The sequence below is a fragment of the Mauremys reevesii genome, linkage group 1, assembly GCF_016161935.1.
Source record: "Mauremys reevesii isolate NIE-2019 linkage group 1, ASM1616193v1, whole genome shotgun sequence".
In the NCBI taxonomy this organism is placed as follows: domain Eukaryota; kingdom Metazoa; phylum Chordata; order Testudines; family Geoemydidae; genus Mauremys; species Mauremys reevesii.
The window spans coordinates 28,557,387-28,583,001 of record NC_052623.1 but is presented as its reverse complement, the minus strand read 5'-3'; the positions used below and the strand labels follow the sequence as shown (position 1 = coordinate 28,583,001).

At 41.6% G+C, this 25,615-nt stretch overlaps 2 protein-coding genes across 5 annotated transcripts in view; both read right to left on the bottom strand.

The window, feature by feature from the left end:
- LOC120402963 overlaps window positions 1–13,025 on the bottom strand; it is a 100,349-nt gene extending 87,324 nt beyond the window's left edge. Inside the window, exons 1-2 of the mRNA XM_039533614.1 lie at window positions 12,776–13,025; window positions 4,660–4,752 (exon numbers count right to left, since the gene is read on the bottom strand). Of these exons, the coding sequence (XP_039389548.1) occupies window positions 4,660–4,752; window positions 12,776–13,025 (343 nt within the window). The remainder of the gene's footprint in view (window positions 1–4,659; window positions 4,753–12,775) is intronic.
- A 1,861-nt stretch (window positions 13,026–14,886) lies between these two features.
- TMEM135 (transmembrane protein 135) overlaps window positions 14,887–25,615 on the bottom strand; it is a 368,165-nt gene continuing 357,436 nt past the window's right edge. Inside the window, exons 13-16 of one of the 4 annotated variants that reach the window (XM_039504345.1) lie at window positions 24,617–24,693; window positions 20,570–20,668; window positions 19,313–19,380; window positions 14,887–17,150 (exon numbers count right to left, since the gene is read on the bottom strand). In XM_039504345.1, the coding sequence (XP_039360279.1) occupies window positions 17,018–17,150; window positions 19,313–19,380; window positions 20,570–20,668; window positions 24,617–24,693 (377 nt within the window). In that variant the 3' untranslated portion in view covers window positions 14,887–17,017. The remainder of the gene's footprint in view (window positions 17,151–19,312; window positions 19,381–20,569; window positions 20,669–24,616; window positions 24,694–25,615) is intronic. The other 3 variants (XM_039504348.1, XM_039504346.1, XM_039504347.1) reach the window with 3 other exon arrangements.

Genomic DNA, 25,615 nt, shown 5'->3' with positions numbered 1-25,615 from the left:
TCCCCATGCAGAGCAGGAGCTTAATCCAAAACTCAAGGAGTGAAATCCTGGCCCCACTGAAATCAATGGCAGAACTTCCAATGACTTCAGTGGGGCCAGGAATTCAGCAAAAGTGCATTCCTGGGATGCATTAGTGGGGTAGGGTGGGGAAGCATGGCCCAATATCAGAACAGGCTCTGCCATTGTTCATTTGACACATTTGTAGCAGCTAAAATTAAATGAAATTAATTTCTTGTTTCATTTTTGTCTATTAATGTACAATGGTGCACACACTTACCAAAAGAGAAGGCTGGAGAGAGGATGTACAATTTTCATCTTTGTTTACCAAATGTTATCAGTTAATATTTTTTCATTTGTCTGAGTAAAAAAAGAAAATCAAATGTCTGGGATGATTTTATCCCATCTTGATGGCTCATACCCTGGTATGACCTTAAATAATGTTCAGTAAAAGACAACATGCTGAAACACTGACATTTAAATGAAATCATTGCCCTTTTATATTACATACACATGTTCAGCTGTTATAAATGATCGCGTTGCCTCGCAGTGTCAGAGTGATTAGGGAGATGAAGAATTCCTGGACCCAGCTAGAGTTCTGGGGAAGCATTCCAGTGATACAACTGGTGATAAATGTCTACAGAGGTATTTATCACCTTGGCACCAAGCACTGTGTGTAGGAAAGAACTATCACCTTCCACTGAGGAAGCACAGGTGGAAAGGACATTTAAAAAGAGTACAAATCGTGACTTTTATTGGTGTCAGGGGGCTGTGAGTGGGGACGGCAACCAGCCAGAAAGAGAGAGAGATTTAAAATGTGAAGAAGGTTTTATCTGCCTAGATCTCCTCAGTGCAGGCAACGATAAGATAACTAAGGGGCCTTACACTGGAAAGGGGAGCAGAGGCAAAACTCCATGACAGTTACAGGTGAAAGAATCCATTTTGTGGGGAATGATTTTAACCAGCAAGCTGTCCCTGCAGAGTGAGTAAGAGGAAACAACTGCCCAGGGAGAAGGAACAGCAGAGTCAGGAGGACAGCTGGGCAGTTCAGAATTGGATTTTCTGCCCTGCTCTAATTAATATTCCCTGTTTATGTGCTGGAGCTGGTCCCAAGTGGTTTCTCACTTACATAGCATAGGAAGAGAGTCATATGGGGCACTCACAAACCACTTTCTAATGTTAATTTTCCATTTGTTCGTGCATGATCGAGATGCACATTGTGGATATTAAAGTTAAACCTGTGGAATGGTATTTCCTTTTGTTCGCTGTGTCCCACTTAGAAGAAATCCTCCAAATGTAGTCAGAAAATCAGAGAAATTAGAGATGGAAAAGACCTATTAGATCATCTTGACCATTCCCTGGCTCAGTGGTACAAAGTAAGTAGGGTAACTCACCGTGGGAGTCAGTCCTCCCATTCCCTTGACACTGTTGTGTCTATTAATTTGGTAGGGTGGAATGGATTTCATGTCCTTGTTGTTTTGTTAACACACACACAAAAAGTGCATTTTGTATGGTAGGGCTGAATTTTTCTGAATTTAGGCATAATCCCGTGGAAACTGTATGTGGGGAGGATGGGGGATTATTTTCTCACAGAGTAACAGTTCGTTTTCCTCTTTTAGTTCTATCATTTAAAAAAATGAACCCACTTAGCATATTCAGAGCAGAGAAAATGTTTGATAAGTCTTTGAAAATACACGTGCAAATGGGAGCTACCAAGAGACTCCAACTGTCAAGCTACTGGCCTTTGTGTCCTCTCTCTAGTGAAAGCACCACGGAGTATTTTCTGTGGTCAGCTGCTAAAGATTTGGGCAATGAATTAACGTCCATAGCAAACCAAGGGCTCTGCATACTCCATTTCCCCTCTGAGCATTCCATCCTCTCTAGCTGCTGTCACTGACAGAAGGGCTGCTAGCCACGCAGAATTCCTCCCGTGCAGTTTCTATGCATATCTCCTCAGACCAACAGGAAACTTGATGACTCATTTTCCTCCCTTGCAAAAGTAACTACTGGTGACTGGGAATCAAAAACTTCCTGTGGAAACAAAGGAACAAAAGTGTTGCCATGACAAGCCCTGCCAGGAATGAAACCTCTAAATCACAATGAAATCGCTAGAGATCAGCTGGCTAAGGCTGCTCTGTTTGTTCACTGATCCTCTCTCTCTCTCTCTCTCACCCTGTTGTGCTGCTGTGATCGCAATAGCTGGGAGTACGAATGATACCATCAGTGATCCAGGAGAAGCTGGATAAATGCTGTGGCGAGTCAAACAGGCACCTCATTGGTCTCTGGATTAAGCCTATCATGAATCAATGCTCCTGCCCACAGTTGCACAAGGAGTACTGTACCCCTGATGTACAACAGAGATAACTTTCATTTTACGAGATCACCCAAAGTAGTAGAACTGTTTTGTATTATATACCACAGTCAGCATTCCCATCCTGCCCATAACCGATGAAATTGAGACGTTTGCCAAACATAGCACATGAAAGTCCGTGTTTCCTTCCTCCCATGGAAGGCGGTGGCTAAGCTACCATTGGCTTCAAGAGGGGTAGGATCAAGGCCTTAAAGAGCGATTTGGTCTCAAGCAATTTGGCTGGGACTTCAATTTCTAATCCCAGGCCTGACACGGACTCTTCTGGGCCCTGGCCAAGTCACTTTAATGTCCTACTCATGCTGATTAATTCATGTTTGTTCAGTCTGGAACTTTTAGCACTAAATAACTGTGAAGTAATTTTATGAGGTTAGAAATAAATTCTGTATTTTATGATATGCAGAGTGCTTGTTCCATCAACATCTGATGATGTACAACCCCTCCCCCTCAACACAATAAAATGTTGCTACCACCATATCACCAAAAATCACCCCCACCCCAGGCGTGGTGGTCCTACTGGAAATGTGCACTATGGCCATTTACACCTCAGAAGGTTCCCATTGGACAGCTGTACTGGATTCTCCCCATTGATTTCAATGGGAATTTGGCTCAATTCAAGATGGCAGAATTCATCTCTTACACTTTACATTCCTATTTAGAGTTTATACTCCCTGGAACCAGGAGGCTGATTTCTTTGGTGTCTTGTACACACACTGTTAGTACTACACAAATAACCATAACAGACCGAAGCAGCGGGCAGGTGCTCAGATACTATGGTGATGAGTATGGTATAAGAATCTATAAAGAATAGCACAGGCTATCCAGTTCTGTCCCATCTCGGAAACAGGATGATCTGCTTTATATAGTTCCTGCCAGGAACAATTGCTATCTGAGGCTCACAGGAGTTTTGCATGTAGATCTGAGGATGGCTAAATGAGAGCTGTGCATACAACTTCCTGTAGATGCACTGAAAAATCCAGATTGCTCGATAATGTACATTATCCAGTTAACTTCCCTGACAGCTGTACTGTAAACCAGAAAACCTCAAGCCAGAGATCTTGCATATGCTGCAGTTCATCATCAGAGATTGTACTGAGCCAAGTTTCCAGCAAGGCTAACATGTGAACAGCACTATCAAAGGAGAACAGCACTATCAAAGGAGAAGTTATTTAATCAGCTCTGCTTTGTTCTAAATGCTGCAAACAGCAAGGGGTCATTAGGAATTCTGCTGGTGAGTGGCTTTAAACATCAGCAATAAGAATTCTGGTTCAATCTGGTTTGCTGGGAGTAAGCTAATTGATTTGGTCCTGAAGTTCCTTCAGTACATCCATGAGAAAGAGATTTAGAAAGGTCAGTAGAAGCCTGGGGTGGAAAGTGGCCTATTACTGTACGATAATAATCGCTCTCGTCTTGGCCTCTCTCTGGTTTCTTGTCCTGACTTTGAGTAGACTGTTATGGTTGGATGAGGGATTTTTGCTGCTGTTCACTGTGTTATCCAGTGAGAATTGTATCAAAGTTTACAGAAAGGAAATAATTTCGTACAGTCTTGATGCTCTTGTGCCTATAAATCTGCAGCTTTGAGGACGAGATCATGCTATTCAGTCACATTCCATTTCCTCCCCCTTCCCAATATTCATTAATTCCCAAACAGACTGCAGCAACATCCCCTCGGCACTCAGGAGCAGGAGAAAAATGTGAATTTTGAAATGCAAAGGGAACTGGATTGGTATTGAAAATATTAAATCAAAGTCCCTATTTTTTCTCCAGATCGCGTTGACTTATGACAGGCCCCATGTGCATGTAACATGGACAGACCCCGGTCATCAGTGATGGGATAGAACTGGACCTCTGGAGCTAAATGCATGAGAGTCTATTGCATGAGCTAAAAGCCGCATGGCCCCTAGGTAAGGCTGTAGAGCAGACTCATTAATCTCTCTCTAAGTGGTCTCGTGCCACTAGATGGGACAGAGCACCACACCCGGGAGGTGTGTGGGTTACATGAACATAGCTAAAGACAGACTGATCACTCACCCAGAAAGATACCTCTACCCAAACTTCCACCATATTAGAAGCAGCTGCTTTTCCCTCCTCCCCACCTTCTCCTGGTCAAAGATACTCTGTGTCAATAATGCACTTTTTGGCTCTGGTGTATAGTTGCTTGGTTGGGGCATGGTCACTCTTTGCAGATGCATCCCATTGTAGAAACTACTCCTCTCCTGCCAATGTTAATATTGACCCTGTGAATGTGAACTTCAGGTGAAGAGGGCACTTGTTCAGCCACCCACACAACCTACCTTGTGATGTTTGGAATGGAAGGATGACGTACAGACCCGAACACTTGGAGGAATGACTTTGAGGGTTGCCAACCCTAGATGCATGTAGGGATTCTGTTGGATGGAAATACAAGGCAAATTAGACAGTGTTTTGACCTGCTGCTTCAGGGAGGTTTGTAAACTGGTGTTTTACTAAGAGCTTCTTGGAAGGTTATGTGGAGTTCTAATGTCCCAACCATAAGAGCGGATGGGAAGGTGTTCCAGGAGAGTAAGGACTAGAAGAACCAGGTACCCAGCACTACAACACAGGATGTTCACATCACTTAGGGGCTTTTAGGTAAACAAGTCCCATAAACTTTCTATGGGATTTGTACTCTTAAGTCACTTAGGAATTTTGGAAAAATCCCACCCACTGCCAGTGTGGAAGAAATTAGGATCTATTCATTTTTCCCATAGTTTAGATACTGTTAACAATTGTCTAGTTTTAATATATTTAATGTTGGTTTCATTTTTATCTGCATATATACATATATGAGAAGGATGATTGTTTTGGAACTAAGGCATGAGTCTTGGAGCTAGGAGACTGATGTCTGGGCTACACTTCAAATTTAGCTTGCCCTGGCTATATTGCTCAGAGGTCTGAAGCTATGGCAACTTCTGGTGGCTAGGAGTCATAAAAGAATGCTTCTGTCAACCTTGCTAGCACTGCTCAGAGAGGTGGATTACCTACACTCGTGTGCTCAGCCTTATTACGCAGGAGGGTCGCACAACCTTGGGTGGCCAAACAGATTCTACATATTGTAATAAGATGTAAAGTCACCTGTATTGATTTATATTTTAAGGTCAGCTTGTTTTGTATGTATTTAGATAGGTTGTTTGTATGTACAGTATTGTCTATTTACACACTTGTGTAAACTAAAATGATGTAAACATGATGACAAAACGCTAATGAATCGGCCATTAGTATATTTTGTTGAAGCAGGGCGCAGGCCTTCTGAAATGCTCTGGTGGGCCAGGTACAGCCCTGTAGGTTGGGCACTCCTGACCTACAGTGAGAGAAAAACTTCTTCCGTCACTGTAGAAAGCATCTCCGCTACTCAGCATAGCTACAGTGCTGTATTGTAGCCAAGCCCTAGGAGTTCTTTTCTGGATTCTGCCACATTCCTTTATTGACCTTAAGTCAAGTAACTTAATTTCCCTGTGCCTCAATTGCCTCGTCTGTAAACTGAGGGATGCTCTGTCTCACAGGGGCTATTTGGGTCTTAATTCACCAACATTTATAAAGCACTTGGTGATCTTCAGATGAAAGATGAAATACACAGTGCAAAGTTATTATACATGATGCTCCTTGGTTTGTTCTGAAAGTAGAAGCTCCACTGTTTGTTTTCCATTGTTCTTAGGCTTTGGTGAGAGCAGATAGAAAACATTTAATCTTTTTTCCTTCATCCTGTCATTGTGAATGGTTACAGTTAAGTGAAGGAAACAGAGGAGAAAGTGCCACCATAAGTTTGATCTGCCTTAAAACCACGGTAAATTTAAGAGGCCACAGGAATTTTCTACTTTGCTCTGAACTGCTGCAACCCAAAGACCAGTAATGCCAGTGCAAATCTTGAGCAGTGCCACTGACTTGAATGAAGTTGCTCTGTATTTCACTGGCCTGACTTAGATCAGTGGCAGTGTTACAATAACCCTCCATAAAAGCCACTTGTTACTTTCCTTCAGGGAGATGTTAGCCATTAGCAGCAGCATCTTTTCTTAACTGAAGAAGGTAAGTGTGGTGCCTACAGGACAGCTCCCCTGTGCTGTTGGAACATCGTTTGTTGTATTTAAGACTGGGAGAAAGTCTGTGGCTGTGATGATATGGGGGAGGTAATCCAGGGAGAATGCAGCTGAACAGTTTTATACGCCCATTTGGAACTAGCATGCAAGGAATGGCCAAGGCACAGTGTCCTGCTGTTATTACAGTATGGGGGCAGTAAAATAGGAGGCACCACCATGAGAAACTGTGTCTGGAAATATACTGGCATCTACCCTGAGAGTTTTGCTCAAGCAGACCTGCCAAGACATATTGGCAATGGAACTCAGAATTGCACCTGGGCTAGAAGGTCCCTGGTATGTATGGAGTTGCTGTGCTGACCGAGCCAGAAGTATCTCACTGCCAGAAGCAGGCATACAGCTGGCATTGGCAAGCGCCAGTGGGCTATTTTGCTGGATGCCAGGTAAGTACTGGCAGGATGATCACAGGAGTGTCAGGAAGTTGAAGTGATTGGGATAGGGGTGGCTTTTAGTGACACCTGTAGCCCAAACACAGCAGAAGTCCACTGGCGACTTCTAGTAGCAGCAGCAGCTGCAAGAAAAAGCTGAAACCTTTATTCTAAGATGCTGCTGATCCCCTTCCGAACACAACCATGGGGAGTTTTGCCTACAAACTCAGTCCCGACTGAAGGAGAGGACTGATAAAAGGCCCACCTTGGCTGCCTTTAGTTGCTGGGCAGAGGCATAAGATGAGAGAAAATTGCTGATATTGTTTTAGCTTAGATCCGGCAGCACTGCCAGTAGCAAAAATCCACAACGGTTGGAGATGGGACACTAGATGGGAAGGCTCTGAGTTACTACGGAGAATTATTGCTCAGGTATCTGCCTGGTGAGTCTTGCCCACGTGCTCAGGATCTAACTCATCACCATATTTTGGGAAGGATTTTCCCTGTGTCAGGTTGGCAGAGGGGGTTTTCACCTTCCTCTGCAGCCTGGGGCCCGGGTCACTTGCAGGCTTAAACTAGTGTAAATGGTGAATTGTCTGCAACTTGAAGTCTTTAAACAATGAATTGAGGACTTCAGTAATTCAGCCACAGGTTAGGGGTCTATTCCAGGAGTGGGTGGGTGAGATTCTGTGGCCTGCAATGTGCAGGAGATCAGACTAGATGACCATGATGATCCCCTCTGACCTTCAAGTCTATGAATTCCTATACTGATATGGAGACTTCAGCATCTCAGCAGCCAGCACAGTGAGATAGCAGGCACGGCAGACTCCTTCAGATACACCCAAAAGAAAAAAATAATTGCATAGTTACATACGGTGAGGGCTATGGCCTCTAGTCACTTTCAAAGGAAGCCCAACTGGGAATGCGTTAGAGTAGCAGGACTCTAGGCTTGATATGACTGGAGAATTGCTTAGATACGGCTTTGAGGGCAGTCATCACTCAGCCACCATCTCAGCACAGGGCTACCTGCTGAAAGAGCAATCTACAGTGAGCCCCTCTCTCTGCACGTGTCTCCCCAGTGCCAGCTGTACAGCCTGAATAATCAACATCCCCGCCTCCATGAGCCTCACCTGAGCCTTGCTTGGTTGAGTTGCAACCAAACTCTCATCCAAATAAATGTACCTGTAGAATGGCCCAGTAACTAAGAGACCCTTCAGAGTGGCTTGACATTAGTGTCCATAATAGGCACTAAGAATACTTACTAGCTGATGGGAAGAGAGAGGCAGCCTGCAGCAATGAGATACAAAATGGCCACTTTGGGGCTGCAGCAGATTGCCTTTCACATTTAATAAGGGCCAGAAAAGCATGATGAGGAATGTTTCTATAAGAGGGTGCTTCCAAACTGGAAAGGGCAGTGGTGGCTTCATAGTGGAAGTAGCTCCTAGGAAAGTTCCTCTGATTTAGTTGGGGATTGGTCCTGCTTTGAGCAGGGGTTGGACTAGATGACCTCCTGAGGTCCCTTCCAACCCCGATATTCTATGATTCTATGAAAGGGGTTGAACTCCCGCAATGAGCCAGGGATCTGGGTGAAATTTATCTCGGGACCATCAGTGGCAGAGCCTGGTGGAGCAGAACTATCAATGACCATCTTCTTTTGATCTTATGACTCTAATAACAATCTCGAGACACTGTGAGCACCTGTCATTTCCTGTGTTTAAAAATACCACAGCTGCATCAGAACCCAGACTCTCCCCCAGTAGCTCAAGATACACATTGAGCAGGAGAGGGGACACCCGCTGAGCTCTTTGGCTCAGTGTTCCAGATGGGTGGGCCACCTCAGAGAGAGGTGAGGGCACTTTGTCAGAAGTTTTGATGGGAATCAAGACTCCTGCTCTCTTTACCCTGTGTGTGGGATGTACACCAAGTAGCAGGAGGACTAGGCATGGCTGATTTTCTGTGTTCCTTGCCTCTGCTCAGGCTGCAGCTTTAGAAATGTGTATAAATACCTCACAATCCATATCCTTCCATACCATTAGGACCCCTTTCCATCCCGTTTCTCAGCTCCTCCATGTGAAAGTATGTTCCCTTTTGCATCTATAGGAAGCCATGACAGTGTGCTATTAAGAAAGTCTCTGTTCCAGACAGCACTGCTCGATTACTGGGATATTACTGAGTCATAGAAGAAAAAGAAACCTGCCCAATGCTGCCCTTTTATTTGTACAAATCTTATGTCTAGTACGATGCTGATCTTCCATACAGTACATAGGGGCAGGGCCATTTGTACTCTCTGGCTCTGTGGAATTCACCCCTGGCTGCAGAATTATATGTGAGAAGCTCAGCTTTCTTTTTTTTAAATGTGTTTCTAGCCCTAATGGTTGCGGAGAAAACCTTGAAAACATCAACAGAGCATAAACCAATGGAGTAATGCCTTGAGTCTCCAAACAGCCTGAAATGATAGCTGAACGATGTGAACTACCCCATGCATCTTAATGGATTGTTAACTCTGAAACCTAAAAATGACGATTGGTGCCATATTGAAAAATGAAATTGCAAGGCTATTGTAAAATAAATTGAATAGTGAAATAAATAGCTCTAGAGTTAGTGGACTGATTGTATTAATTAATTATGATTATTATTAGTAGTAGTATTGTAGCACCTAGGAACCCCAGTCACTTTCATAGTCTACTCAGCAAAAACCTCCATTAAAAAAATTATCTGGTGCTACTGCAGAATTTCCATCAGAGTGCTGCAGAATCTAGAGGTAGTGCTGCAAAGTCAGCTGGGCTTTGCACAGGAGTGTTATAACTACACAAATATAACAGTCAGCCTAGAGTTATCCTGTCCTACTGAGCAAAGGGTGCCATGCAAACAATTATATCTATGAATTAGGATGTCATTTTCTGTCACGGGTCCAGACAAATAAACCTTGTGCTGTGCCCAGAAATGTCGTGTTCACAGGGATATTGTTTTTGTGTCCAAGGAGATGATTCTCTTTAACATATAAGAATTTTACACTAAACAGAAAGACGTAAATTAATTGTAAATTCACACTAACCTGGGAATTCCAGAGAGCATAATACATCCCTAAAATGTGCAAAATCTGGGCAGTGGACTAGCATGCAGCATATACACAACTGATTTTGTTTGACTTAAAAAGGAGCAATGATGAACAGTGTTTTCATAGTCGAATACCATGTACAAGACAGTTTGATATATTTCTTCCCCATCACTGAGTTTTAGTTTGGTTGAATGGCTACATTTCATAAACTCTTATTTGTAAGAAAGTTCAGCTATATTTTCCTCATCTATTTTTTTTATTGTTCACATTTATCATATCCACCTATGCTAGGAAAAAGTACAGAACAATATTTGCCACATAAAAATCCTGGCTCTGATCTGGTCACTTGGAAGCGGACTAAGGGGAGGAAATCTCAGCAAAGTTCTTTGTGTGAAGTTTTCTACGTAGTTATCCCATCAGGGGCAGGTTTGGTCTCATGCTGCAAAACAGGCAGCAGGGAAGTTCCAAAGCCCCTGGGATCTGCATTGGCTCCAGACTGGAGAGTGTCCAGAGCCATCTGTGTGGATGTTTGATGTACTCATGGTAGCTATGCCCATAGCAGCTCCTTTTCCCACCTACCTCCACTCCCTGGCAGCGGGTGTTCAGTGTGGGTGTTGTCATGGGAATGAGAAATTTGTCCCTTTTGAGATCCTTGGATGAAACGTGCTTGATAAATACAATGTATCATTAACATCTGTCTGGGACCCAAGTGGGGGTGGATCTTCCGTACCCTTCAGGCACACTTGATAATTCTCCCATTAACTACTGCTCTCATGTCCTTACCAGCATTACCTTTGAGGCCTTCCGCTGCGGCAGTCAAGGAAAAAATGGATGGAATTGATGCCAGTCCGAGGAGAACTATACTGTGACTAGAAACCAAACCAGTCTTACTCATTGCATTGCAGAGCACTGGCACCCAACTCTGAGTATTCATTTGACCTCTCTGTTTTAATTAGGAAGCAGAAAACTACCCTGGCCTGCACTATGCAAAACCTTCTCAGATCAAAGTGAACTCTAATTCACATTTATGCATGTTATAGTCAAAGGATCCGGCAATTAAAATGAGCCTTATATTTGTTTGATATGGTAAAGTATAAAAACCATCATGCTGAGGATATCCATGGTTCCTGGGCTAAACATTTACACTTCAAAGGACATAACAGAAAGGTGGTCTGGTTGTTGTCTTTGCAAATGTAAAACTTCAGGAATTGCAATTAGTTGATTGAAATTCCATGTCTTTACAGAAAAAAATACATAAAAAGTAGTTCAAAACCAAAGAATGGCTAAAAATATCTAGTAGAAAATGTTCTTTCTCCTTTATTAAATAATGAAAACACTTGAAAGTGTGCTTTGACCCCAAAATCAACATCAGATGTAAGACGGTTGATGCTGTGCTCATCCTGAGTATGTGTTAACCTCATATGATTGAGGGCAATATGAATATTCATGTCTTGCAGGAAAAAAGAGGCAATTTCTAAAATTGAGCCGCCAAAATTGATGATGCTCCACCTATTTCCAAACATCCTCCATCATCTATACTCCCACTCCAGCTCATTGTAGGAGTGTGTTCGCTAGAGGACTAAAAATCTAAAAAAGAAAATCCAAACAAAAACCCGGGAACCCAGGTGTGCACCAAATGATACTACTCAATCCTACTGCTTTGTGTGACATCCTGTCCCTATGCTAAACTGTTCAGGCCAGTGACCTGTCTGTGAAGTGCACATTGACTTCGTACAAATTAATGTCATATTGATGCTAATAGTCACTAATCAGAATGGAAAGATGGACAGAGAGCAAGGAGAAATGGAGCTAAGGCAGATACTGCAATCTAACATACACAAGTGGTGGGCAAGGGGCAGTCATGAGGTGAAACCTGAGGGTAATTGAGTAAAACTGCAATTTAGGAGACACGGGATCTTGTCAGTTTCTGCCTGCTCAATTTATACCAATATGGAGACAATCTTGTCTAGAAAGATTCACTGTTGGTGGACTCAGGCGATGCATGATGGTTTCCAAGGAGACCATTTTGAACTTTTCATTGACCAGTCACTGCTCAGATCCCTGAGATCCAGCATGAGCCTGATCACACCTATGTTTTTGAATGTCCTGAAGTGTCTTGGATAAAAACCCTTCCCTCTTTCTCCCTAATATAAAACTTTGCTGAAAGTGATTGGATTTCCTGCAGCAGCTCTTCCAAAACAGTCCAACAAGAGCATTCAAGTTTTTCTAAAAACCTGATTTTCTACTTCCGCAGACAATTCTTAGCGCCCAGGTATCCAAGATGACTGGGGGTGGGGGGCTTACCAGGCTTCTAGTCTGCTTCTGAGAGGCAGATTGTGGCAGGCTACTGAGAGTGGCAGGTTGGCTATATGCTTTGGAGCCCTTTAGATTTTGTTGGTTATGGAAATGAATCCTAGAGTATTTTGGCTGCTGCTGTTGGGGCTAAGCACAGCTGTGCAGGGATACAGAACTTCTGTTATGCCAGTTGACATGAAAGACTGCTTTCTAAGTAGAACCCTTCCTGTCCTTTCCCTGCCTTGTCGGAGGGGCTCTTTGTGGGATTCTACTGGAGAAGCAGGCCTCCATCTTTCACCTTTGTCAGTGAGGCCTCCACCTGCTTCCCAAAGCTCTCCAGTGTAGACAGGGCCTTGAGGTTTCCCGGGAGCCCCTGGTGGAACCCAGAGGCCTGCAGCTAGGCAGATTTTAGTTGCCCACCCTTGACTCAGCAGCTTTTGATACGTAAGATGGTATCAAAGGCCATCTGTGCATAATACCAAGCCAGGTCGACACTCTCACAGAAGCTTCCTAAGCTCTTGCTACTTGTGCTTGGGAAGAAACTGGGCTTGGGGAAAGGCCTTTGTCCAGAGCTCAATTTCACCTATGGACGTGAAAGCCAGAGTCAGCAACATGAAGGGTTTCATCTGTGGACTGGCAGAGACATCTGATGCTCCTTGTTGTGGGACACAGTACCATAATTTCAGCCAGTCTTCACTCTGATCACTGCTGTCCAAACTCCTGTGCACAGCACACAAAGCCAGCAGCCTCGTTGGGGAGAGTGAGTTTCTGTTCACTTTCCTCCCACACCAAGCCCAATACACTCTCCTCCTCCTTCCCTGTTGCTGAGACATTCAGCCTTCTCTCCTCCTCCAACCTCTCTCCCTGCCCCAGTGACCCCAATCCCTCACTTTCTAACATCCTCTCCTCTCTCTCCCCCTCTCTTGCTTTTCTTCTCAACCTCTCACTCTCCTCAGGTTCTTCTCCCATCCATTAACCCAACCTTGATACACCCCATCCCCTTTGACCTACCATCCAATCTCTCTTCTTTTCATCTCCAAACTCACTAAACATTCCATCTACAACTGCTCTTCTGGGTTCTCTTCCCTCCAGCTTTGCCCAGATGGAGGTGGAGGGGGGTGTGGGTGGGTCACATGCCCCATGCCCCTTTTCTTCTTCTCTCACCTCTTGCCGGGATGCCCAACAGCAGCTATCCTGGGGGGGGGGCTGGTGGTGGCACTGGTGCAATGTGGATGAGGGGAGGAGGAGGGAGCAGACCCCCCCCCCTCCCCATCTCCTCTCCTGCTCTTCTCTCCCCCTCCTGGAGTCCCAGTGCCTCCCTGCTGCTTTTGCCTGCCTGCTCACTGAGATGAGTCAGGGGGTAGAGGCAGAGGCAATGCATGGGAAGGTCACGTGCCCCCCACTATCCAGTTACATGCTGCCTCTGCTTTCCTCCAATTCCATTCTTGACCCTCTCCAATCTGGCTTCTTCTGCCCTCTAATCTCCACAGAAACTGCTTGCACTGAAGTCTCTATTGGCCTCTTCCTGGCCAAATCTCAGGGCCTGTACTCCACCTTTATCAACTTCTCCCTACTTTTTGAAAATTTGGCTCCTGTTGCCTTTCATGGTTCTATTCTCATAGCAGTGGCTTTCCTTCCTCTCTGATTGCTCTTACCTTGTCTTGTTTCATGGGTCAGCCACCTCCCCTCCCCCCACTCTGTGGGCATCCCTGCTGGCTCAGTCCTCAGTCACATTCTCCTCTTCTTCTGTTGCTAATCTTTGCTCCATCAGGGTTTCCAGCCTTTACCATCCTCCAGACCACTTCTCCCTTAAACAATCTATGCTTTCTGCCATGCCGCCCCTTATGAATGGGAGAGGCTCCCTGATAAAATTCAAACAGCCGCTGCCTTATCCTCCTCCAAATCGCTCCATAAGACTCACCTGTGCCATGCTGCCATGGGTAGATAGGTGGCAGGCTTATTCCTTCCTACAAAATTCCTACAATACATGTAACTAACAAAGCTGTGTCAATTCTAACCTTATTTTCCTCTGCAGTGGCAATGTAACTGTCATCATAGGATTCCTCTCTCCTCTAAATCCAAGTAGTGACCATCACTCAGCCTGCTCCTCAGCCTTCCCTGAAACAAGTGGGATTCTATAAAATCTGTGCAATGCAATGTTGTATAGTTAAGCAAGCAAAAATCAGGAAATGCAAAGGTAATGAACGGCTGCAACCTTAAGTCTGCCACTTTGCATGTATTATGATACATTCTTTAAAGTCAAAGTCATATTGCCTTAGATATTGAAATGTGTATGTGCTGAGTTAACACTGTGTTTTCAGCCTTGTCTTTTGCATTGCCTGACTATAGCACTTAATGTAATGTTAAGGCTGAACAGTTAACGGCTTATTGCATTTATTATATGGAACATCACTGAGTATATTCATATGGCACTTTTATACAAAATATTTTAAAATAAAAAATATTAGCAAAGTCCTGTCTTTTGGTTTATGTTGTAAAGTGATGCAGGTTAAATCTACAAAGCTTAGTCATACGAAGAATTCATTCACCACCACTGGATTTCCTTTAGGGTTTTTACTAACAAAAGTGAACAGAAAATTAAAAATTTTTCAAGAAGCAAATATATTACTGTCAGGGAGGAAAACATTAGGACTAAGAGTGCTTTCCCCTTCCACCCATCCTACAAGTACTTGACTCCAATACAAATAATAATTTAAGGTTTAAAATGTTTTATTTTTACCTTACATGACAGCCATTAAAAACAAGGATTATGAATGTAGGAAACAAGAAGACATGGACTGAACTGGTATCTAGATATTGAGAGACAGTACTCAACTCTTAACTCAAATACAGAGATCTATCAACATTTTCATTCCAACAAAGAAAATCAAAGCTAAGCTATTTGTAAAAGATTTTGAAAAGTCTGAGACTGGCACACTCACTCTACTAAATCCTGATAGTCTAGTACATCAGTTCTAAAATGTTACCTAAAACATCTAGCATTCAGACTTCAGGTCGTGTGTTTTAGAAATGCTAATGGAAAAACAGTCCTTCCAACATTTCTTCTACAATCCTGCCAGAGTTCAGTAGATTTTAATTTTTTTTATTTTTGAGCAATTTTAGTTTACCATTACAAGCAAATAAGATATTGCACACAAACCTAGCTTTCAAAATTTTACTCACCCACTCAACTTGGGCCATGTATGTTGTTTTCACAAGGGATCATAAGTAACTGATGATCATCATTGTTATGGTAAAGGATGGACAGGTAGGTTTTGTGCATGGGCTGGTACATTTTCATGACAAATTGAAAATTGTGAAATTAAATGAAAGGGTGCTGAAATGTGTTAAGACTGGGACAGCATTACCGTTATGACATAGGTTCTATTAAGTAGTTATTTTATTATGTGCGGCAAAAGTTTCCAGCAAATAAACCAGATTTTTTTTTAAAATACATACATCTTTACTTCCCATTCACAGGCATCTGTCGCATTTCCATTATCTGCTCTTTTTAGTCGAATGCAAGTAAAGCTCATATTTTCCCTGAAAAGCTAGGAGACTCTTATCATAATTCAGCCATGGCTGCCCTGAACCGCCTATAAGCAACAGAAGTAGTAAAGGAATTAGCATGTCAAGATTTCACTTTAGAATACAAAGGTGAAGTGACATTTGTAAAAATATGCAGAGGAAGAAAAGTGGATTTTGAGCTGATATATTAAGTACCGTACTAAACTTCATGGAATTGTCTATAGTCACGACTGTATGCTATATCAAGGGGAAAGCATTCTTCATTGATTAACAGGAACAACTGAATATGAAGAAACATGAATGAATGTGTCAAATAAAACTGTTTTGCTATGATGGTTGAACTTTAGGAGTTTGGTCCCCTTTGAAGGCCATTGGAATTGCAATTTAGTATTGATGCTTAAATCAAGTAGATTTCATCTAAACTGATACTTGTCAAGTCTTTTTTGAAAAACTGATTTTAGTGTGTGTGTTTGTATTTTAACCTGTCTACTGTTTGGACTACCCTCTCAAAAGCTCAACCATTGCATTCCTCCCTCTCAATGTCTTGTCATTTTCCCTTTGGCAAATATTAACTTCCACACACTGCTGTTTCTTAAGAAGAACAAGTCACTGACACCTGGCTTTATACATTTCCTTTGTTCATGGTCTACATCAATGGAATGACAGCTCTGGAGTATGATTTATGGGCTAACCAGCACTCTTTTGGTGGTGGGCTGGCTGTTTTTTATAGCAAAATCTGGGTAGAAATAGCCTAGTCTGAATAAAAAGTGGCTATTGGTTATTTTTAACATTTTCAGTGACTGGTGGATTTTTAAAAACACATATTTGAAATTCAAGGGACATTTCTCACCAGACTAAGAGTTTTAAGATAAGGTAAAACTTTGGACCTAAACCATCCTTTCTAATTTTGGAAATATCATTAGTTTTACAAAGATATTTTCTACTGGAATGAGCTAAAGAAATTTTGAAAATGTTATTTTAAAGTATATTTACGTCATAGGTGTATTTTAATTCTCTTTTCTATAGATATATTACTCATTGATTTAATTCAGTCAAGAATCTACCATATTGTCAATCAACTAAAATGATCCAGAAACAATTTCTGGCTATGGAAAGGGCTTAATTATTAAGCCACATCTTCCTACAAAGCTTCAGTATTTCTGATTGGTAAAAAGCATTTCTCATTGAAATAATACTTAAGTGGAGCACAAGTCCTCTTCCATCTATTTGACTGTTAAGTTAATTAACTCTTCAGGACAAAATGATCATATTTAATCACAAGAGAAAGTATCATTTTTCAAGACAGTTCAATTGGTAGCTCCGGTGGTACAGAAGTATATCTTGGGTCAAGCTTAGGTATGAAATTCTTGAAGTTCTTAGATGCTTCAGTACCAAATACATCTAATACTCGTCTATTCATGACAGCAAACCTGAAATAGAAAAGACTCATGATAAAATGAACACTTTTTCCATTTAATAATAAATAAAATTACTTTAAAGTTATTCTATGTTGTAATGATGAAATATTGCTCATATCTTTGAAATATAGGCTTGAACCTGCACGTCTTATGCAGGCAAAATACCTGTTCAAGTCAATAAGGGTATGTCTTCACTATTGGCCGGATCGGCAGCCAGAGATGGATCCAGCGGAGATCAATTTATCGTGTCTAGTCTAGACACGATAAATTGATCCCTGAGCGTTCTCCTGTTGACTCCTGTACTCCAGCTCGGCGAGAGGCGCAGGCAGAGTCGATAGGGGAGTGGCAGCAGTCGACTCACCACAGTAAAGATACCACAGTAAGTCAATCTAAGTATGTCAACTAAGTTGCATAAGTTAGATCGATCTCCCCCACCAGTGTAAACCAGGCCAAAGAGTTTAGTCAAGCAGAGGAAGAATTGTAGGATATGATCTTAAGTTTGCAATCAGATCTTTAAAAAAACTTTAACTGCATTTGGATTTCATTGATGAAATTTTTCAACAAGCTGGGTGCTAAAAGCTTTTACAAACAGAAAGTAAGTTTTAAAAATTGTACTGGATGCTAAGGGCAGACATGCGAGAGAGGTAATCCTAAATAGTACATAAAATGGGGACTCAATTATCATCTTATGTTCTTAGAGAATTGCAAGCTTTTCATTTTGGACAACAAGGGTGCCTTTTTATGTTTGAACAATACAAATGCTTATGAAGTGAATCACTTAGCACTTAGATTTAATACATTTTACTACTTCTACCAGGAAAAAAATAAGCCATTTTCTTGTCCCCAGGATGAGCAAAAGCACAGTTCTGTCTACATGTCTCCTGAGATCCCCTCACAAATTTTAGTGCCGTCACAACATTTTCCTATTTTTAAGATGTTTTCCCTCCCCTGTTGCTGTGAAAGACTCACACAAGCAATAGGAAAAAATGACTGTCTACACAGCAGAAGAGTCAAACAGATTATACACAAAGTGGTATCAAAACACAAAACAAAGTGAAAAACATGCAGCTTTCTCCCAATAATCTCTTTCAGTTACAGTAAGCTTAAGGCAAACTAATTCAGGAAGAAGTGTGATTTTCAAATTGACATATTGGCCTTTTGTGCATTTTGCACATTATCAAGTTATCCCTGTTCAGTTTGGTTCTGTTTAGAGAATTATGAGCTTCCATAATTCTTCCCATTTTGGTAAGTCTGCTTTTAGATTGCTTGTCAAGTGATTCATCTTGTGCTGCGTTCTGCTGCATTGTCAGTTTATATTTTAGTTCATGTATAAACAATAAATCAATTTCAGACAAAAAGATCAATTTTAAAAAGAATATTTTTGATTTCCAGTGCAAATACAGAATAAAACAGGATTCAGCTGGACATATAATCATAAACTTTTTTAGATTCTAACTGGTCAAAAAATTTAATAAGAAACATACCTTCCAACAAAAAATATGGTCTTTTTTCAGAAAAGAAGCTTTTTGTGAAAAATTGTCAAAATCTTAAAAGTTTTCAAGTTTTTGTGAGAATTCTTAATATGTCTATACATTTTTGTATTAATACCTTTACTAAAATTGTGTTTGAAATCACTGTAAAACATTATTATGTTTGGAAATGATTTTAAACATGATTTTTGGAAATCTGCACTTTTGGTAAATGACAATGTTTGACAACTTTGAGCATGATTTTGATTTTAAAAAGATGAAATTACAGGGATAATTTCCTGAAAAACAGATGATGGATCAATTTCAAACCCTGCAAAACAGAATCAGGTCTTAAATTCTGAAACTGCAAAGCTGTTTTTCAACCAAGATGCTCTCCAAAGATCCCAGTTAAACTGCCTCATGTTTAACTAGATACTCACTTTAGAATAACGTTTTAAAATTTCTGTAGAATATGAAATTAGGTTTTCTCACAAATTTTGGATCCAAAAGTTTTTGAAGTGTTGAATAAGTAACAGTCACATTCATATAATTTTGACATATATTCACTACCAATTTTACCTAATACCTCATATAACGCAGACTTCTCCAAGAAGTCTTTGGCAGCAAGTGAATTAAAGAACACAGTACCTGTCTAGCTAAAATGAAATTTGCTACTAAGCATTTCCAACCACCTCAGTTACTTACCTGCCTTTTGTCAGTCGTAATAGGAATTTCCAGTAAGAAGGTCTCAGGGTTTGAACTTCCATCACAGCCTACAATCAGAATATCGATCATAATTTCTCCCATTAAGTAATTAAAACACTGTCAGGCATAGATACTAAGAAAATGAAAGTGACCTACCTGCAATGCTTACTCTCTAATGATATGTAGTCACAAGAGAGACATACTCTTGGGTCTGTGCTAAGTGCAAATGGCTAGTGAGAGAACCATAGCTAAAGTCTCTGACCATCATATCACAGCAGGGTAGCATGTCTGTTCCCCTACATGAAACCCCAGTCACCTGAGATGCCTCAATCCCCTCAATTGTAAAGATAGAAAATATACCACTTTATGGGGATGCTTTGCGGGTGACTAGGGTTGTTTTGGTTAAGCACCAGTGAATAAGAATTGAAGGTAAGTAACTTGATTTATTCTGAAGGAATGGTGTAGAAAACAGATTCTCACTCCCGGAGAATAAAAAGCTCCAGAAATGCATTCAGCCTGAACAACAGAAGTTGGGTTGGCAGATTCTGACAGCAGCATTCAGATGCAGGATGCAGTAGCAGAAAGTGGCAGGTGACTTGATCAACACGGCCAGGGCCTTTGCAGTAAACGTGGGAGGTAGATTCAACCAGCACAGCCAGGGCCGGACTGGAAAAGGCAAGGAAAGAGAGGTGGAGTAAACCATGAAGGAAGAGGTGGTTTTGAGGCACTATAGAAAGGCGGTGAAGGAGTAGGTGATTCAGGAGAGCAAAGAGAGGAGACGACTGCAGCTTGCTTCAAGTTGTAAAACTGGAGGTTTCTTTGTTCTTTGATTTTTCAAATCTACAGTTGCAGTTAAAGTGGATTGAGTGTGAAATTTTCCAATTCAGCAGTACACTGTGGTTGAACATTAAGACTTACTGTCTGTCTCCTGGAGCAAAATACTAAGTGAGGTGAAGTCTCTGCCAATCAGTGCATTTTTAATCGTCTTTGGTTAATACATCTTGAGATTTTTTTCCATAGAAGTCAAAACCTGCTTATGATACTCGCATTACATTACAAATGGATAAACAGTCATGGACAGACTAAATTATCTTCCCACCATAACAATACAAAACCAGTGTGGCAGACGCAGGAATAGGAGCTAGAGTGTGCTAACTCCTGCTTTATTATGGAATCTCCATTTCAACCCATTCTTTTAATCAAAATTTGAAATGAGTTAAAGGAATTTTGCTTTTTATTTGAAGGCAAAATACTTACCGCCTGAAAGCAGATTGCTGTGGAAATGGCATAGATGATGCTGTCTGCATGAGGAAAATAGGGAACCTTTCCTGCTTCAATGCCTTTGAAGTACATGGTCTAAAAAACAAACAAAACACATGCTGAGTAAATCATACCAAAGGCAAACAGTATGGACTTTATCGTTAGTTATGGTCCCATTCCTGAAGTCCCCTGCCAAATTTGTGACAGCTACTGAAATTCATGTGACTTTTTCTTATGCAAGAGCCGTAACCTGCAAGCTCATGGGCAGTCTGTAATTTATGTATGGACTTTTCACACTGGAGTGAAGTATACATTCAGTGGCAAGACTTACTAACGGGCTTCCCAACGTTGTTGGCTGCAGACTAGCTGCAGGAGGAGGGCAGAAAAGAGAAGCAGTGGAGGTAAGGAAAGCTCTGTGAACTCAGATCCACCCCACACTTTACATCTCTGGGCAACGCAGTCTATTTTCTCTCCTTGCTTTTGCAGTGATTCCTGATGCAGCTAGCCATGGGAACAACTCCCCTGTTCCTGTGGCATGCAGCTCACTTGTACCCAATGGAAACACCAGCAGATTTCCATCCCCCTGCACCCAACAAGCAGCACGTAGCCTTCCAGAGAATGGGGGAATGTAATGGGAAAGCCACAAAACAAGGGGAAAGAGAGCAAAAATAAATTAAAATAAAATAACTGGAAAGCTTTAAAAGAGAGAAATAAAAATCTTGATGAGCAGGAAGAAAGAACAAAAACAAAAAAAATAAAGGCAGACACTATATAGAGCCTGGAGAGAAAAGCATAGGGACAGTGATACTCTGTACCAGGGGTTGGTATGAGGGACTCCAATCACTCTGAAGGAGGCGGCAAACAAACCAAGGTTGGGAACCAGGGACAATGTAAATAGATGTGTAGTTTGTCAGTGCATTGATCTTTAGAAGCCTACCATTAACGTAGCTTTTTCCATCTTCAATGCTATTTGAACATTAACTAGCCTTCAAATACCTCTATGAGGAAAGTCAAGAAATACCACCGTGACACTCTGTACCTCAAAATAGCACCCTGGAACCCCCATATTCACTGCTGTCATATAATTATGAGATGTTTTGTACAAAGTCTGCCTTGTGAGGTATCGTTTAAGAAGTCTTCATCTGTTGAACATTAATATCCTATTGAGGTGTATGTGCTGTCGTTGTATGTGAAGTTATAAAGAATTGCTGTGTGTGTGTTACTGAAATACATCATGAAGTGGGGAATACCCAGCTAGCATTTCATTAGCAACAAAGGAGCAACTATCATTGCCCAGAGAGGCACTGATGGCCCATCAAGAAGAATCCAGTCTCCCAGAGGCTCCTTAGGGAGGGCACATATGCAATTAGGACTGCCTGACCCCACATCACAGCAAGGATCTTTCTAGTAGCTGGAAGAAAGTATAAAAGAGGTACAGTGACATCATCATTTGACCTCTCTCCTCCCCCATATCAACACCTGGAAGATCATCTGAAAGACACAGACTTTGAACTGGGGAGATTGGTCCCAGACTGGGAAGGGAATCTAGCTTGTGTATTGACAACTATGAGCTGCCCACAACATCTATTAGGGTGAAAGACTGCTTGATTCAAATCTTGCTTAGTCTGTAGAATTCAGACTGCAAGTTTATTCTTATTTCTTATATAACCAAATTTGATCTCTATGCCTGCTACTTATAATCACTTAAAATCTACCTTTCTGTAGTCAATAAATCTGTTTTATATTTTACCTAAAGTGGGTGTGCTCTTGGTTGAAGTGCTGGGGGAATCTGAGCTCAGATTACAAAGACTGGCGCATGTCCATTTTCTTATGATGAAGTGGCAAACTAATTAATGAGCTTGCGCTTTCTAGGGGAGCCTTGAGCAGTGTAAGATGGTATATTTCTGGGGTGCAAGGCTGGAAGCTGGGGTGACTGTGCCTCTCTCTGTATGATTCATGAGTGGCTCAGGGAGTTTAGTTGGGTGTGGGGGCTCCACATGCTGATGGCTGAGTGATCACAGCACCTAGAGGAGTTTGCTGCTTGTTTCTAACACAGCATTGTGAGAGACAGCCCAGGCTGGAGAGTTAAGGGGGCACAGCAGTCCCACAGTTACAGGTTGTACCCTAGGAATCCCGTCACACCCACATTACAAATGTGACTATTGTGGCAGATGGCTGCAATGACTTGTCCAAGTCAACAAAAGAAGTGTAAATGCTGAGATTAGAATGCAGAGGCTCCTGGATCCTAATAAACAGCACTATGTTAATGAGCACTAGGGAACTTTTAATGTGCACTGGGGCAAGGTTTATTTGGAGCAATTAGTGTGCAATACATTAGTGCGCTTTATTAATCTTTCCCCTCCCCACATAGTATGTATTACACCACCTGCAGATAAACCTTCTGGTTCCTGAGTTCCTAAGGCACTTTTGAAAATGGACTTCTGGCTCCCAAGTCACCTAGGTTCTTTTAAATGTTTTACCCCAAATGTCTATATGACATTGCACAGCATGGATTTGTTTATTTTAAAGGGGTATTTTAGATCTTGGAGAGTGCAGGAGGTAATCTCTCTGATACGTGCTTCTTTTTAAAAAGAACAAAGCAAACAAAGCAGTAACTAGTCAAATTCAATGGATATTTTGCTACCCTTAAACAACTCGAAATCACATACTTTCTTTTTGAGAAAACATTTAAAGTTTATTTTCTTGAACACAGCTTGACCTTCCAAGCAGCACACGCCTCTTTGGTCAGTTACCCTTGGCTTGTGTAATATGGTAAAAGAAATAAAAACTGAAATAAACCCATGCAGTATTTTTCTTATTTCATTGTAGCCACAATGTCTCAGACTAAAGGGCAGAGAAAACCATCAGCAATACAGCATAACATTTTATTTATTATAAATGGAGCCCTGACATACGTAGAACTAATACAACAGTGATAACTCTATGGGACTGAGTTGTGTTGACATATCATTAGGTAAACCACTTTTGGAATTTGAGTGTGGACTGTAAGGAACATGTAGGACCATGTTACATGTTTCTCTTTGTTTCACATTTCATCTTATTCTTCACATTTTTCTCTCTTTTCTTTAAAGCAAATTCATAGCTGGCAAAGGAGCTGGAATAACAGTGTTAGAGATTGGAGTCCTGGAGGCCAGTGGAAGGACGAGGCAATGGTTCAGGGTCTAGGCATAATGGGCAGGCAATGTCAGTTTACCCCAGTGGGGCTGCTAGGGGAAGAGCCATGAATAACTCATGATTTCATAGAAAAATCACAGTGAAACTTAACAAGACTCCAAAGAGTGATCTCCCCTTTTCTATCCCAACTCACACATTGTTAAACTGTGAATATAAATGTGGTTGTATGAACAATCCCTGAGTAGTTGTTTGCATAAGCAGTCACTCTTCATTTTTACTTTTTCCCAGGCTAACATAATTTTAATAGCTCATAGAAGTAAAACAGAATGGACTTCCAGACCTCAAAAAAAATGCAACGTCACTGGTGGTCACTTTCCAGGTTAGAATTTGATCAATGAACGCGAACAGGAAAGCAATTTCAGCTGCATGCTAAAACCAAAACTATTTTGAGTTACCATAATTCATAATTTAGACTAATGCCAAAATCAGGGAACAGAGGCAGGAAGTCAGCTGTAGGTTTTGGCAATAAATCTGAAGGGAAGGACTAGTTCTGATGTATGTTTTTGGTGGAAATTGACAAAATGCACATTCTTGGAACTTTCAGCTTTGAAATTCTGCGAATGTGACACAACAGGGGGCTACCAAAAAGGATATGAGGGGGAAATGAGAGGGAAAATATGTGCAGATAAATGGACAAACTGTTAGACTTAGTTCTGGAAAGGAGGGATATGAAGGAAATGAGACCGCAGGACTTAGCCATCACTTGGGCACGTCTGGTATAATAGAGCATCGTTATACAATCTAACATTACATTTGTACTTTTGGCCAATGCTTGTAACATTTGTTTTCTTCCTCCGCCCTGTTACAATGGCTAAGAAGAAACGCACTGGAACTAGCAGTGTACCTTACCTCCACTAGTTTGGAAGCCAGGTACATGGAGATAGTAGTGCTTTTGTAAAACATCATAGAAACTCCTGCCAGGGATCCTGCAACAGTTAGAAAACAAAATTATTGGTAAGAGCCTCAACTGTTTCCTTGCTATTGCTCAACACAATTCTGACATAACACAAACGTGTGACTCTCTCTATTAGCATCTATTATAACCAATGTTCAGTGATCTTTCTGTGCTGCATAGGAAAGGGTCTTTTATGCTTTTTAGAAAGGACAGACCCCAGTAATTTTGACACTGAGAGCCAAATCTTTAGCCCCGTGACCAGCTCCCCAGCCCCAGATCCCCCACCCTGCCCTGCCCCAATTGGTCTAGAGCAGGGGTCAGCAACCTTTCAGAAGTGGTGTGCCGAGTCTTCATTTATTCACTCTAATTTAAGGTTTCGCATGCCAGTAATACATTTTAATGTTTTTAGAAGGTCTCTTTCTATAAGCCTATAATATATAACTAAACTATTGTTGTATGTAAAGTAAATAAGGTTTTTAAAAATGTTTAAGAAGCTTCATTTAAAATTAAATTAAAATACAGAGGCCCCGGACCGGTGGCCAGGACCAGGCAGTGAGAGTGCCACTGAAAATCAGCTCGTGTGCCGTCTTCGGCACGCGTGCCATAGGTTGCCTACCCCTGGTCTAGAGGATCCATACAGTGGTGGATGTTCTGGACCTGTCTCTACACACCCACATGCCTGCTGCATAGCAGGTCCCCAGGGAGCAGCACTGTGCACCATGCAGACTGTGCACACTTCATACATACTCACTTCCCACCCCATCACTCCATGGTGGAACTGCACCAGTTCTATTGCCCAAGGACTTTCTTTGGCTCCAGCGGAAGGGCCAGGTTCTGTCCCTCTTTTTAAATGAACATGCTAACGTATACAGAGCAACTTCTATTAGAAACTGGGAAAGATCAAAATAAAAAAGACAACCTTACTCTTATGCCAAGTACAAGTATTGCCCTTG